Source organism: Schistocerca piceifrons, chromosome 8 (assembly GCF_021461385.2).
Source record: "Schistocerca piceifrons isolate TAMUIC-IGC-003096 chromosome 8, iqSchPice1.1, whole genome shotgun sequence".
In the NCBI taxonomy this organism is placed as follows: domain Eukaryota; kingdom Metazoa; phylum Arthropoda; class Insecta; order Orthoptera; family Acrididae; genus Schistocerca; species Schistocerca piceifrons.
The window spans coordinates 397496236-397513353 of NC_060145.1; the positions used below are offsets into that span (position 1 = coordinate 397496236).

The following is a 17118-nucleotide window of genomic DNA, read 5'->3' on the forward strand; positions in this document are numbered from 1 at the left end:
GCATGAAATATTAACACTTCACAGTACTCTGATGATAACAATTTTACAATAACTCACTGATATTTATCACATAGTTCTTTCGTTTCATGCTCATGTCATGTAAGTACAAAGCTGAGCAATTTTTTCATTAATCCTGAATCTAGTAAATTAATGTAATTTAACACTATTTTTCCCATATTGCTTGATTATTTTGCTGATTCTAGACAGATACAACATGACAGTATCTAGTCAGCTCTAAATATTTAGAGAGAACCTTACAAAATCTAAGCAGTGAAATGCTATTGTTAATTGGAGTGTCGTTATTTTCATATTCCGCTATATCCATTGCTTTACTTTGACACTGAGATGTATAAACATGACATATTTTTCAGATTTATTTGTCTGATAAGTTAGAATACTGTTCTGTTAACGTCCCTTTTCAGGGAAAGCAGGAGTCAGAAAAACTGTATTTACATGAACATGAAAATTACTCCCATTCTTCAAATTTGCAATGTACAAGTAGGCCCCAACTGTTGATCCACCTCCCCTGGCAGAATCTGTATCACTTAAGTGTACATGCAACACAGAGAATAATAAAACATAAATTACAGTCTTCACAGACAGTAGTGTTCCTGAGGCTCACTCGATCCACATGCTATATCATCCAATAGCCAGTAAAAAAATGTTGTTTGCAGAATAATTTGCCTGTCAGATATTTCCATGCTTATGTACATATCTAATTTTTTAAAACACGTTCATCTAGCATGTGTTGTGTATGTATGTATAATTTAAATAAACAGGTCACTGAGCTTGAGAATATGCATTTCTGATTTGTGCACTTTTAGTACTGGCCCTTACTGAAGAAATATCTGCTTCTATTTCAACATATACATCTATACTCTAGCAGATGATGCTATTATTATTTGTTCCATGAACTAAGCATGCCATAACAGTTCTGTTTATTTTTAATGCTAGCTTACACTAGTGAAAATATCTTTGTTTTTTTGCTGTCACAATGATGTAACTATGATTACCTTCCTGCAGACTGCTAAGTTTTTGCATGAATCTGTCACTTCAGATACTCGACTCTGTTAAGGCCAATGACTTTTGTGTGTTTTACTGAACAAGATGTTCAGCAAATAACAGGAGTCCACTACTCTAGAGACTGTTCAACATTAGCTGTTTCTCCTCAGAGATTTGCCTGGTGCTCGTAGAAATGTAACAGTCAACAGCCATGTTTTTCATAAATTCATACAAGAGCTCAAAGGAGCAGCCATTTTTATAATAAATGAGGTATCAGTGACTTAATAGTGGGTTGGGGTGGTGTTTAGGTTTGGTAGTTGGTGTAATCCTGTTCTATGATAGGTAATTTAAAATAAAACAAAAATGTTTCTCATTCTCATACATGGCATTGAGAATATGAATCTGTGGACCATATGTCTGTAGCACTGATTGATGGGTGCCATCCTTAATGTATATGGATAATACATTTGTTTTTGCCCACTTTCTGAGAATGTTTATGATCTTTGAAAGCCTTTTCAAAACATATATATACACCACCACACCAACCAATATAATGCAGTAGTTAAGACACTGGAGACACATTTGGGAAGATCAGAAGATCAGACTTCAGTTTCTTGCCTGGCCGTCTATATTTACAGATTTTGAGGTTTCCCTTAAATCACTTATGACAGGTGCCAAAATGGTTCCTTTGAAAAGGAGATGACCAACTACATTCCACATCCTTCCCTGATATGAGCTTGTGACTTGACTCCAATGATCTTGTCATGAATGGTGTCATTGAACCCTAGTCTTCTCATTATATCATCAAATGAATTGTCAAAAGGTACAAACAAGCACACCATCATATACAAAAGTTGGAGTTTAATTTAGTGTTATCAGTGTGTATGTTTACTGTGGCTGACAGTTTTCACACCATCTCATCCTTTGAGCAGACCAAGATAGATAGAAAATTTCATGACTGTGCTGAGAAACCTATCTGTATGAAGTGAAGTGTAAGCTACTTGAAGTTCACAGAAATTTGGCAATAAGAGCAGGGCAGAAGGAAACTCTCATTCCCTCTGACATTTTGGGAATAATGGGAAAAAAATCGTGGTTTGTGGATGTGCAAAGATAGATAGTTACTAAATTTGTGCTGTAGATTCCTGCCTAGTGCTTCCCTTTAAAGAATTAACCATCAGTGAAGGCATAGAGAAAATTATACTTGACAGATAACTGGCTAAGGAAATGTTCAAAAACAGCTAGACCACATGACAAGAAAAGCTTATACAGGGCGAGTCACTAACTATTGCCACTAAGAATGTCTCCAAAAGTATGAGCTGAAAAGTTTCTGAGCCAAATCTGCATGAGACAACAGGGGCCATAATATGACGTTGGTTTTTTGTTGGTAAGTGGGATCGCTTCAAAGATCTGAAGGTCAGCTTTTTTTTTTTTTTAAATGGGATGCTATAGTTTGGTACTTGTTTTCTGATAGCAGCTATTGAGATGAATCCAATGATGTGTAACAGTAAGGTCTTTGAAGGTCAATGAAGGTCACAAAGGTGGCATGAATGTCCATTTACAGAAGGTGTTTGAAATGATGACCATTGCTATCAGTACAGAGCTGCACTCTTCTTATCATGGATTGAGAGGTATTCCTTATCACATTTGCACTTATCAAAGCACATGCTCTGACAATTCTCTCTCGTATTCCGTGCAAATAGTAAATATTTGCCAAATACAGCATACCCATCTGACATACCATTGACATGTAAACACCATTTGATGGTTTCACAATACAACACTAAGAGAAACGGTAAGACTAATATCATCGAATCAAGCGAATGTGAATGATGTATTCCTTCAAAGAATAAGTCGATATGCTTCTCATTTATGGAGAATGCCAACGAAATTCAGTGAGAGCTAGAGACTTACATGCTGAAAGTTATCTCCTCCACATACCCAGCCTACATGTCATACATTTAAATATGTGTATGATAAACTGAGAACAACTGGATCTTTAATGCATTGGAAACATATCCAGCAAAGGAAAGTTACTAGCGAGGAAATGGAAATTGGTACTCTTGCACTGTGGTTCGAGATACTTGTGTTAGTTAACATCAAATTGCAAGGGAATCTGATATGAGCCTGAGTAGTGTTGTTCGTGTTCTGCATTGCCATAAATATCATCCTTGCCATATCAATCTCCACCAACAATCAACTGGTACGGATTGTATGTCTCGCATTGAATTCTGCTGATGGACTCAACTTCAGATTCAGAGGGATAAAACATTTATTAAATTGATTTTATTTACTGACAAAGCTACAGTCATGATCCATGGAAATGTTAATTTGCGTAACATGTATTATTGGGCAACTGAAAATGCATGTTGGATGCGGCAAGTTGCGCACCAAAAACCATGGTTGGTGAATGTATGGTGTGGGATTCTGGAGGACAGAATTATAGGCCCCTATTTTGTAAAAGGAAATCTTAGTGGTAGGAAGCACACCACATTCCTGCAAGAAACATTAGGTCTGTTATTGGAAGAAATACCTTTAGGCACAAGGAACAGAATGTTGCATCAACACGATAGGATTCTGGCACATTTTTCACTGATGGCTAGAAATGAGTTGCAGAGACAATTCCCAAATCATTGGATTGGATGTGGAGGAGATGTGTCGTGGTCAGATTGTTTGCCAGACTTGACGCCTCTGGATTTTTTCTTGTGGGGATTCATAAAAGACATTCCAACTACACCTGAAGATATGCAAGAGAGAATTGCAGAGCATGTGCTTGGATAAGTGCCACACAATCCATGATATCAATGGTCATCACTTTGAACACCTTCTGTAAATGGACATTCATGCCATCTTTGTGACATTCAAAGTCCTTACTGTTACACATCATTGGATTTGTCTCAATAACTGCTATCAGAAAACAAGTACCAAACTATAGCATCCATTAAAAAGAAAAAAAAAAAAAAAGAAAAAAAAAAGAAACAAGCTGACCTTCGTATCTCTGAAACGATCCCACCTAGCAACAAAAAACCAACATCATATTATGGCCCCTGTTGTCTCATGCAAATTTGACTCAGAAACTTTTCAGCTCCTATCATACTTTTGGAGATATTCTTGGTGACAATAGTTAGTGACTCACCCTGTATAAATACAACATCCAAAGTGGTAGCGATTTAGATAAAATTTATCACTATGTTTTCTTCACAACAAGCAGTGTACTAAGATTTTTATAAGTGTGGCAGGATGGACACATAAACAAATCAGCAGTTGAGAAGTAAGCAGAACAAAATGCAGAGCACTTAACATGATCTGTACTGTGGAAGTGAGAAGACTTGATGTTGTTGTTGTGGTTTCAGTCCTGAGACTCGTTTGATGTAGCTCTCCATCCTACTCTATCCTGTGGAAGCTTCTTCATCTCCCAGTGCCTACCTCAACCAACATCCTTCTGAATCTGCTAAGTGTATTCATCTCTTGGTCTCCCTCTACGATTTTTAACCTCTGTGCTGCCCTCCAATACTAAATTGGTGATCCCTTGATGCCTCAGAACATGTCCTACCAACCGATCCCTCCTTCTAGTCAAATTGTGCCACAAACTCCTCTTCTCCCCAATCCTATTCAATACCTCCTCATTAGTTATGTGATCTACCCATCTAACCTTCAGCATTCTTCTGTAGCAACACATTTCAAAAGCTTCTGTTCTCTTCTTGTCCAAACTATTTATCATCCATGTTTCACTTCCACACATGGCTACACTCCATACAAATACTTTCAGAAATGACTTCCTGACACTTAAATCTATACTCGATGCTAACAAATTTCTCTTCTTTGGAAATGCTTTCCTTGTCATTGCCAGTCTACATTTTATATCCTCTCTACTTCGACCATCATCAGTTATTTTGCTGCCCAAATAGCAAAACTACTTTACTACTTCAAGTGTTCATTTCCTAATTTAATTCCCTCAGCGTCACCCGACCTAATTTGACTACATTCCATTATCCTCATGTTGATTTTGTTGATGTTCATCTTATATCCTCCTTTCCGTTCAACTGCTCTTCCAAGTTCAGAATTACAATGTCATCGGCAGACCTTAAAGTTTTTATTTCTTCTCCATGGATTTTAATACCTACTCTGAATTTTTCTTTTGTTTCTTTTACGGCTTGCTCAGTATACAGATTGAATAACTTTTGGGAGAGGCTACAAACCTGTCTCACTCCCTTCCCAACCACTGCTTCCCTTTCATGTCCCTCGACTCTTATAACTGCCATCTGGTTTCTGTACAAATTGTAAATAGCCTTTTGCTCTCTATATTTTAACCCTGCCACCTTCAGAATTTGAAAGGGAATATTCCAGTCAACATTGTCAAAAGCTTTCTCTAAGTCTACAAATGCTAGAAATGTAGGTTTGCCTTTCTTTAATCTATTTTCTAAGATAAGTCGTAGGGTCAGTATTGCCTCACACGTTCCAATATTTCTATGTAATCCAAACTGATCTTCCCCGAGGTTGACTTCTACCAGTTTTTCCATTCGTCTGTAAAGAATTCGTGTTAGTATTTTGCAGCTGTGACTTATTAAACTGATAGTTCAGTAATTTTCACATCTGTCAACACCTGCTTTCTTTGGGATTGGAATTATTATATTATTCTTGAAGTCTGAGTGCATTTTGCCTGTCTCATACATCTTGCTCATCAGATGGTAGAGTTTTGTCAGGACTGGCTCTCCCAAGGCTGTCAGTAATTCTAATGGAATGTTGTCTACTCCCGGGGCCTTGTTTCGACTCAGGTCTTTCTGTGCTCTGTCAAACTCTTCACGCAGTATCATATCTCCCATTTCATCTTCATCTACATCCTCTTCCATTTCCATAATATTGTCCTCAAGTACATCACCCTTGTATAGACCCTTTATGTACTCTTTCCACCTTTCTGCTTTCCCTTCTTTGGTTAGAACTGGGTTTCCATCTGAGCTTTTGATATTCATACAAGTGGTTCTCTTTTCTCTGAAGGTCTCTTTAATTTTCCTGTAGGTTGTATCTATCTTACCACTAGTGAGATAATCCTCTACATCCTTACATTTGTCCTCTAGCCATGCCTGCTTAGCCATTTTGCACTTCCTGTCGATCTCATTTTTGAGACATTTGTATTCCTTTTTGCCTGCTGCATTTACTGCATTTTTATATTTTCTCCTTTCATCAGTTAAATTCAATATTTCTCCTGTTACCCAAGGATTTCTACTGGCCCTCATCATTTTACCTACTTGATCCTCTGCTGCCTTCACTATTTCATCCCTCAAAGCTACCCATTCTTCTTCTACTGTATTTCTTTCCCCCCATTCCTGTCAATTGTTCCCTTATGCTCTCCGTGAAACTCTGTACAACCTCTGGTTTAGTCAGTTTATCCAGGTCGCATCTCCTTAAATTCCCACCTTTTTGCAGTTTCTTCAGTTTTAATCTACAGTTTATAATCAATAGATTGTGGTCAGAGTCCACATCTGCCCCTGGAAATGTCTTACAATTTAAAACCTGGTTCCTAAATCTCTGTCTTACTATTATATAATCTATCTGATCCTTCTCTTATCTCCAGGCTTCTTCCATGTATACAACCTTCTTTCGTGATTCTTGAACCAAGTTTTAGCTATGATTAAGTTATGCTCTGTACAAAATTCTACCAGGCTGCTTCGACTTTCATTTCTTACCCCCAATCCATATTCATTTACTACGTTTCCTTCTCTCCCTTTTCCTACTATCGAATTCCAGTCACCCATCACTATTAAATTTTCATCTCCCTTCACTATCTGAATAATTTCTTTTATCTCATCATACATTTCATCAATTTCTTCGTCATCTGCAGAGCTAATTGGCATATAAACTTGTACTACTGTAGTAGGCATGGGCTTCAAGTCTATCTTGGCCACAATAATGTGTTCACTATGCTGTTTGTAGTAGCTTATGATTGCCACCATAAAATTCACTATCAAGCTTTTCCAGGAGCTGTTCTGGACCATCACGTCATTGAAAATACTGCCCACTATAGGCCTAGAATATTTTTTAACAATATTTTGTCTTAAAATCCATCTGACTACTCTGTCTGTTTCTTTTTTATTTAGTTTAATTTTAAATTATTTATTTGTTTGACAACTTTCCCTGTCAGTTATCTTCACCATATTAGGTTTCTTCCCTTTATAAAGCTCTTTTGTTTCTCGCATGTGTTTCAGTCTAGTTATTATTATTTAGCTTTCTGTTCCCTACACATTTCCTGCTGTCTTATTCTCTTATTGTTACTCAAGCAGTACTATATCTTGTCTGTCAGATAAGTCTGTCCTCTCACCTTGTATACAGCTGCAGAAAATTAACTTCTCCTGTCATTCTAGTGTTAGGAGAAAGCAACAATAGTTACACTTTTGGTTCACAAAAAATTCAGAAATGTTGAGAGGTAGAAGTTAGTAGAAATTCGTGCTCCTATATTAGATTGATATATGAAGCAAGCAACAACTCCCACTGTCATACATTAACTAATGATCCTGCCAAGAATCTTAGAAAATGTAAGATGGCTAAATGGTCAAAGGCTTCTGTTCAGTTACTCACTGACCAATCTGCTGTGGCATCAGAAAACAGCAAAAGGAAAGCTGAAGTTTTAAATTTCACACTTGAAAAGTCATTCACACTGGAAGGTTGTGCACACTATTATTTGACTGCTCCACAAACTCCTATATGGTGGACACAGAAATAGGCATCATTTTCATTTAGAAGAAACTGAGAGAAATGAAAACAAAGAAGTCACCATGTCCAGATGGAATACCAGTTCAGTTTTACAGAGGGTAGTCTTCAACATTGATCCCATAATTAGTGCCAATCTCTTGCCCAGTGCAAAATTCCAAGTGACTGGAAAAACAAGCAGGTGGCTCCCAAATATATATAAGGAAATTACAGATCAATATCCTTAACATTGATTTGCTGTGAAATTCTTTAGCAGATTCTGAGTTTGAGTATAATAAATTTCCTTGTGAAAGAAAAGTTTTGCTGCATATCAACATGGAACTCAGCTTGCCCTTTTCTCATGCTGTATCCTGCAGACTACGGATGAAGGGCCACAGGTATATTCTGTATTCCTAGATTTCTGGAAAGTTTTCAACACAGTGCCACACCAGACTTTTAATGAAAATCTGAACATACAGAACATGTTGTCAGATATATGACTGGTTGAAAGAATTTTTAGATAGTAGAATCCAGTACACTGCTCTGGATGGCAAGTGTTCATCAGAGAGAAAGGTATCATCAGTGTGCCTTAGGGAAGTCTGATAGGAATGCTCTTGTTCTCTGTATATGAGGGCTGGAACTTAAATAGTTGCAACTTGTTGTGTACAACTTATACAAAGTAGATACATGTTTCAAAGTTGTGCTGACCTTTAGAGTAGCCACAAGAATTGTGTAACCTGTTGCCAGTGATGTGGAAGTTGTAGGATACTCTTGGGACTGCTAGTTCCGTTGATAGTCTGAGTGGAATAGTCTGTTACTTAACCTAGTGGTTGCTCAGTCTGACATGTTGTGGTTGTGTACTGATCACCAGACCAGAACTGTAAAATGAATACAAAATTAATTTTAAAAACTTATTTATGAAGATCAGTTTGAAATGGAAAATGGTCAAAGAAGCAATTCTGCCTTTTTATTTAGTAATGGAAAGAAAAACAATGAAAACTCAGGCTAAATTCTTAATATTTCCAGACACAGAGACAGCCTTTGACATTGAAAGATGAAATAAGATGTCCTGTGGATGTGCGGATGGATATGTGTGTGTGTGTGCGCGCGCGAGTGTATACCTGTCCTTTTTTCCCTCTAAGGTAAGTCTTTCCACTCCCGGAATTGGAATGACTCCCTACCCTCTCCCTTAAAACCCACATCCTTTCGTCTTTCCCTCTCCTTCCCTCTTTCCTGATGAAGCAACCGTTTGTTGCAAAAGATTGAATTTTGTGTGTATGTTTGTGTTTGTTTGTGTGTCTATCGACCTGCCAGCGCTTTTGTTTGGTAAGTCTCATCATCTTTGTTTTCACACAAACAAACACAAACATATACATGAAATTCAAGCTTTTGCAACAAATTGTTGCCTCATCAGGAAAGAGGGAAGGAGAGGGAAAGACGAAAGGATGTGGGTTTTAAGGGAGAGGGTAAGGAGTCATTCCAATCCCGGGAGCGGAAAGACTTACCTTAGGGAGAAAGAAGGGGTATACACTCGCACACACACACACATATCCATCCGCACATACACAGACACAAGCAGACATTGGTAAAGGCAAAGATTTTGGGCAGAGATGTCAGTCGAGGCAGAAGTACAGAGGCAAAGATGTTGTTGAAAGACAGGTGAGGTATGAGCGGCGGCAAATTGAAATTAGCGGAGATTGAGGCCTGGCAGGTAACGAGAAGAGAGGATATACTGAAGGGCAAGTTCCCATGTCCAGAGTTCTGACAGGTTGGTGTTAGTGGGAAGTATCCAGATAACCCAGACGGTGTAACACTGTGCCAAGATGTGCTGGCCGTGCACCAAGGCATGTTTAGCCACAGGGTGATCCTCATTACCAACAAACACTATCTGCCTGTGCCCATTCATGTGAATGGACAGTTTGTTGCTGGTCATTCCCACATAGAATGCGTCACAGTGTAGGCAGGTCAGTTGGTAAATCACGTGGGTGCTTTCACTCGTGGCTCTGCCTTTGATCGTGTACACCTTCCGGGTTACAGGACTGGAGTAGGTGGTGGTGGGAGGGTGCATGGGACAGGTTTTACACCGGGGGCGGTTACAAGGGTAGGAGCCAGAGGGTAGGGAAGGTGGTTTGGGGATTTCATAGGGATGAACTAAGAGGTTACGAAGGTTAGGTGGATGGCGGAAAGACACTCTTGGTGGAGTGGGGAGGATTTCATGAAGGATGGATCTCATTTCAGGGCAGGATTTTAGGAAGTCGTATCCCTGCTGGAGAGCCACATTCAGAGTCTGATCCAGTCCCGGAAAGTATCCTGTCACAAATGGGGCACTTTTGGGGTTCTTCTGTGGGAGGTTCTGGGTTTAAGGATATGAGGAAGTGGCTCTGGTTATTTGCTTCTGTACCAGGTCGGGAGGGTAGTTGCGGGATGCGAAAGCTGTTTTGAGGTTGTTGGTGTAATGGTTCAGGGATTCCGGACTGGAGCAGATTCGTTTGCCACGAAGACCTAGGCTGTAGGGAAGGGACCGTTTGATGTGGAATGGGTGGCAGCTGTCATAATGGAGGTACTGTTGCTTGTTGGTGGGTTTGATGTGGACGGACGTGTGAAGCTGGCCATTGGACAGGTGGAGGTCAACGTCAAGGAAAGTGGCATGGGATTTGGAGTAGGATCAGGTGAATCTGATGGAACCAAAGGAGTTGAGGTTGGAGAGGAAATTCTGGAGTTCTTCTTCACTGTGAGTCCAGATCATGAAGATGTCATAAATAAATCTGTACCAAACTTTGGGTTGGCAGGCCTGGGTAACCAAGAAGGCTTCCTCTAAGCGACCCATGAATAGGTTGGCATATGAGGGGGCCATCCTGGTGCCCATGGCTGTTCCCTGTAATTGTTGGTATGTCTGGCCTTCGAAAGTGAAGAAGCTGTGGGTCAGGATGAAGCTGGCTGGAGTAGGTAATGAGGAATGTTTCCCTCTATTTTATATATATATATATATATATATATAAAAGATGATGTGACTTACCATACGAAAGCACTGGCAGGTCGATAGAAACACAAACAGACACATTCATACACACAAAATTCTAGCTTTCGCAACCAACGGTTGCTTCATCAGGAAAGAGGGAAGGAGAGGGAAAGACGAAAGGATGTGGGTTTTAAAGGAGAGAGTAAGGAGTCATTCCAATCCCGGGAGTGGAAAGACTTACCTTAGGGGGAAAAAAGGACGGGTATACACTCGCACACACACACATATCCATCCACACATATACAGACACAAGCAGACAAATTAAAAGGCAAAGAGTTTACCTCTAAGGTAAGTCTTTCCGCTCCCGGGATTGGAATGACTCCTTACCCTCTCCCTTAAAACCCACATCCTTTTGTCTTTCCCTCTCCTTCCCTCTTTCCTGATGAGGCAACAGTTTGTTGCGAAAGCTTGAATTTTGTGTGTATGTTTGTGTTTGTTTGTGTGTCTATCGACGTGCCAGCGCTTTCATTTGGTAAGTCACATCATCTTTGTTTTTAGATATATTTTTCCCATGTGGAATGTTTCCGTCTATTTTTATATATATGTGTGTATGTTTGTGTTTGTTTGTGTGTCTGTCGACCTGCCAGCACTTTCATTTGGTAAGTCACATCATCTTTGTTTTTAGATGTGTGTGTGTGTGTGTGTGTATATATATATATATATATATATATATATATATATATATATATATATATATATATATATATATATATATATATATATATATATGCAAACCATGAGTGACCCAGCAGACATCAATACAGTAATTGAATTCTTGTCATACCTGTACCAGCCCAGCATCGTCGACTGTGGCAGTCCCGTATTCTCTCCTGGAGCTCTACTACATCACGTGGTAGAGGAAGTACATACACCAGATCTTTAATGCATCCCCACAGAAAAAAGTCCATTGTACAGCTGTAGTACACTTGTTTTTGTTGAACTCCAACACACAGAAAGCTCGCTCTCCACCTGAACTCGCCACGTTTGTGACTAGTGCCGACTCGGCAAATTACCAAAATACACTATAGCTGTATACATGAAAAAAAATTTTCAGGGTTTCTCTTCAAAATGACGTATATGATAACAGTACAATGTTTGGTTCTTATGCAATAAATAATTGAAAGTGTTCCCGTACGTAATGTACACCTTGTATTTGACATGGTGGTGACAATAATATATCACATAGTAAACACACACGAATCATAGTAAATCAGATAACACATGAGGAAAAAATTATAAATATATACTAAGATATACTATATGCACTGCAACATTAACACATCCGAAAGGAGAAACACAAAACCTCATGAATTAAAAAAAAAAATCCATTGATGAGGTAAGATGTAAACACTACAGTCAAATTAACACACTGAACATTCCTCAGTCACTCCAGGGCTACTCCAGAGACATTTTGGGTGTCTTTAATTCCTCCGCCTTTGAAACTGTAAATTGCAAAATTTGTAATATGGTCCATGGTTTGAAGTTGACCACTCTTATAGAAAGGATCATTTGCTAGATCCCATTTTGTCATTTAGCTTTTACAGTGACCTGCTTCAGTCCTTATTTTGTTTAATCTTGTCCAGTGTCTTCTTGGGAGGTCAAAACCAGAAACTCTTTTGATCACATCAACAATAAGGATTCCGTTTTGTGGTGTGTTTCTTCATTGACAATCCATTTCATCCTCAAAAACTTCTAATCTTTGTATGGTTTTCCAAAGAGATGTCCTCAACTTCAGTTGAACCCTTGTGTGTAAATGATGATGAATGGGGAGGTGGCTATGGTTTGATATCTTACTTTTTTTTATTACAGCTTTGTGTTCGATATTTGATGGTTGTATATTGACTAGCAGTGGTAGCCAGGTTGTGGGGGTCAGTTTTGGTTGGGCCAGTTATGATCCTCCTCAGTTCAGTAAGCTGCCCATCATCTTTTCTGTGTGGGTGCTCATTGCCCATACTGGGATGCAGTATTCAGCAGTACTACTATAGACCAGTGTCAGTGCAGATGTGTGCAGTGTGTTTGCATTGCTTCCCCTTGAGCTGCCTGCTATTTTTGCTAGTATAGTTGGCTGAACATGTTCTGGCCTCCCAGCCCTGGTGAAGACAAAGAAAGTGTAGGGATGGGCTATTATGACCCAGCCTGAAGGAAGATATAAATACAATTCTTGATAATTTCATTCTTATGCATGCTATCTCAGTCTTACACCTCCATCTTTCATTAATAAACTGAATTTATCCATAGCTTTTGCCCTTCTCCTTTTTCTGTAACTATGATACCATGGCCTGCATTAATTGTTCCTTTCTGTGTTATATCACACTATTGAGTTTAGTACCGGACTCTGCTTGTCCTAATTAAGATACATGTTGAGTGAGTAATGATAAGGAGAAATAATACGAGGGCTATCCACAAAGTATATTACGTTTTGGAATTAAAAATAAATAAAGTATTGGAATTTTTTTTTTATTATATACAGATGAAAGCCACACTTAAATACTACTTTTCTACATAGTTGCCATTTAAATTAAGGCACTTGTCGTAGTGATGGACGAGCTTGGAAATTCATTCGTCGTAAAATTCAGCCGCTTGCGCCTTCAACCATGTGGTTAATCAGTAACCCAGTAGAAATACGATTTTTGTGGATTTCCTGGAAAGAGGCACGGCAATAAACTCTCAAAGGTATTGCCAAACTCTGCACAACCTCTGAAGAGCAATACAAAACAAGCGCAGGGGAAAATTGGGCTCTAAGATCTTGCTGATTCATGACAACACCCGGGCCCACACGGCAAATGCCACTCGTGAAGTTCTCGAATCTTTTAAGTGGGAGTTGTTTCCTCATCCGCCGTACAGTCCCGACCTGGCACCGAGCGACTTCCACTTATTCTCAGCAATGAAGAAGTGGTTGGCTATGCAGCGTTTTGATGACGACGCACAGCTTCATGAAGAGGTAACCACGTGGTTGAAGGCGTAGGCGGCCGAATTTTACGACGAAGGAATTTCCAAGCTCGTCCATCCCTACGATAAGTGCCTTAATTTAAATGGCAACTACGAGGGTCAGTCAAAAAGTAATGCCTCCTATTTTTTTTTCTACGTTTAATTGTCAGGAAATTTAAATGCAATTACATAGGTTGAAAACCACAACATTGAGGATCATTTTGTCATTTTTCAATGTAATCTCCGCCCATCTCTACAGTTTTGGTCCATCTTTGAACAAGGGCATGTATCCCAGCACGGTAAAAATCACAGCTCTGCTTCCTAAGCCATTGACGCACGGATGTTTTGACGGCCTCCTCATCTTCAAAATGAATCCCACGATGAGCTTCTTTTAGTGGCCCGAACAGATGGAAGTCTGATGGTGCCAGGTCAGGGCTGTATGGGGGATGAGGCAAAACTTCCCATCCAATTTTGACAATCTCGTCAGAGGTGTGACGACTGGTGTGTGGTCTTGCATTGTCATGCAAAAGAAGAACATCTGCCATTGATTTTGTTGGGCGAACTCGCTGAAGACGTGGTTTAAGTTTGTTGAGGGTTGTGACGTATTGAACAGAATTTATTGTGCATCCCTGCTCCAAAAAATCAACCAGAATCACACCCTCTGTATCCCAGAAAACTGTTGCCATAACTTTCCCTGCCGATCGCACAGTTTTGAATTTTTTCTTCCTTGGCGAGCTTGTGTGACGCCACTCCATTGACTGCCTCTTTGATTCGGGTTCAAAAAAATGCACCCATGTTTCGTCCCCGGTCACAATTTTTTTCAGAAACTCATCTCCCTCCAAACGGAAGCGCTGCAAGTGTTGGGAGGCTATTGTTTTCCTTGCCTCTTTATTCTGATCGGTTAACATTCTTGGAACCCACCGTGCACAAACTTTTGAGTACCCCAATTGTTTAATAATCGTGATCACACTGCCTTTACTAAGAGAAATAATGCGACACACTTCATCTGCAGTCACCCAACGGTCACCACGAATGATGTCATCAACTTGCTGAATGTTGTGTGGAGTCACTGCACTCACCGGCCTGCCGCTCCGCTTTTCGTCAGTCAACGGTGTTTGCCCTTCAGCTTCCTTACAACGACGAACCCATCGTCTAACAGTGCTGACATCCACTGTCACAACACCATACACCTTCTTCAGTCTTTCATGAATGCGTATGGGCGTTTCACCTTCTGCATTCAAGAATTCAATCACACAACGCTGTCTCAAACGAACATCGATGTCGGCCATCTTACAAACTTCTGCTGTGCTGCCACCTGTTGACACAGAAAGTTACTACTGCAGTGGATTGCAGAAGAAGGTTTGAGGAATGGCGCCAAATTCAAATTTTTCACTTAACTTAATTTCTTTAAGTAGAAAAAAAGTGGGAGGCATTACTTTTTGACCGACCCTCGTAGAAAAGTAGTATTGAAGTGTGGCTTTCATCTGTATATAATAAAAAAATTCCAATACTTTATTTATTTTTAATTCCAAAACGTAATGTACTTTGTGGATAGCCCTCGTATATAATTTTCCTATGCTTGCTCACTCAGTGTACTGTGTGTTGTACAATTATTTAATTTGAAATCCATGTGATTCATCTCCTATGTTCATCCCCTTTCACAGAAGATAAATGGCAGTTTGACTGTGCTAAAACTGTGTGTGTTTCATAGTAATATTTACTGTGTTAGCAGAAGTTATAAAGCATACTTAACCTGCTAAAGACTTTTCATATAAAAAGTATTTGACTACTGCTTTCACTGAATGCCACAAAAGTGTGTCTGGTATCTGTGGTACAGATGAAACAGTTACTAAACGTCCTCTTGTGTAATATTGTGACTGAAGCAGAAACTTTTTCTTCAATAAATACTTAATTGTAACATTTGAAATGCAGTAGTCATGTAATAAGCTTAATTGTTGAATTATTCCTCATTTTCAACAAACCAGTGTTTACTGTATGATAAATGAAATATCTATTGAATGTTTTAAGTTAATCTATTCACTCTTTCTCTTTTGACAGACTGCTCATATCTACCTGAGGGATGCAATGTCTGTCGAGGAATTTCTGGCAAGTGCATGCGGTCGGAAGAATTTAAACCCGATGGAACATTTTGTACGGGTCAAGAAAAGACGAGACATGGAAGACCACAATTATTTCGTTCCTCATCGGACGGATCTTATAGAGACATATGTATGTTAAGTACAAGTTCATAACACAGTTTTTAGAACATGCAAGATGTTTTTAAAGTTAAACATAGTGTCCTTGTGAAGAAATATTGAAATTTTCTTTGGTTATAGTTTAAATAGATATTATATGGTGCTATATGTTACTAGTGTTGTAACTGATTACCAGAATAAGGCATGTGACTAATATTATCATTGGTGTTGCCAATAGTGAGTTGGCTCTTGATCTGCTCTCATGCAAATAAAAGTAATCATTTTGGTTACTGTTAACAAGATAAAATAATTGACAGCTAAAAAGTTCATGCTTGTAAATAATTTGGCATCTTTTCAATGTCAAGATAGATATTTTATGGATATTGACAATATTACAAAAAGGCTAGATTGCCATTTGCCATGTAGTGGAAATCTTGGGTTGCAGACAGGCACAACAAAATGACTGTCAAACAGCTAAGCTTTTGGCCAAAAAAGGCCTTCATCCGAACCAGACAACATACACATGCTCACTCACATAAAAGCAACTCACACACACGTGAAGGCCTTTTTGGCTGAAAGCTTACTTATTTGACAGTCTCTTTGTTGTGCCTGTCTGCGACTCAAGATTTCCGCTACATGGTGAGAAGCAAAGTAGTACTTCATAAGATTGTCATTATTCAATCCTGGATCTTCCATTATTTGTAAATTTATGGTTACATAGATTAGGGAAAGGCTACCACTCACCATTAGTGGACTGATGAGTGGAGCATACAAACACACAGCAACAAACACTATTCACACTGTCTTTCAAGCTCTTGTTCCTTTTCTGGTAATCTGAGTGTGACCAAATTTCAAATAAGCAAATTGTAACATTGACACATCTCCTGTACATCAGACAAATGTTCTGAAATTGTGTGTATTATGAGATGAATAAAACACATTTCACATTACTAGAAAAAGAGCAAGACTTTGAAAACTAGAGTGAACAGTGTTACCTGTTGTGTGTTACTACGCTCCACACATCAGTTTGCTGTGAGTGGTTTGCCTTTCTCTCATTCTATGCATTGTTTCATCCAAGAATTTCCATTATTGTTGTATGATGAGTAACTTTCCAAAACACACAACCTCACAGAAAGTTAAATTTTTCTGACAAATGAAAAACCTGTACAGCAAAAATAATTTTATTATTTTTTTTGAAATTTATACAAAATACATCTGTAGGGCTACTGATAAAAATGTGTAATTTTTTGATTTGCTGTCAAGATGTGAGGAGTGTTCTGATTAAATGTGGTT

At 38.9% G+C, this 17118-nt stretch overlaps 1 protein-coding gene across 1 annotated transcript in view; it reads left to right on the forward strand.

The window, feature by feature from the left end:
• LOC124712378 (protein still life, isoforms C/SIF type 2) overlaps window positions 1-17118 on the forward strand; it is a 568005-nt gene that overhangs the window by 447761 nt on the left and 103126 nt on the right. The window contains exon 6 of the mRNA XM_047242673.1: window positions 15689-15859. Coding sequence (XP_047098629.1) covers window positions 15689-15859 — 171 coding nt within the window. The remainder of the gene's footprint in view (window positions 1-15688; window positions 15860-17118) is intronic.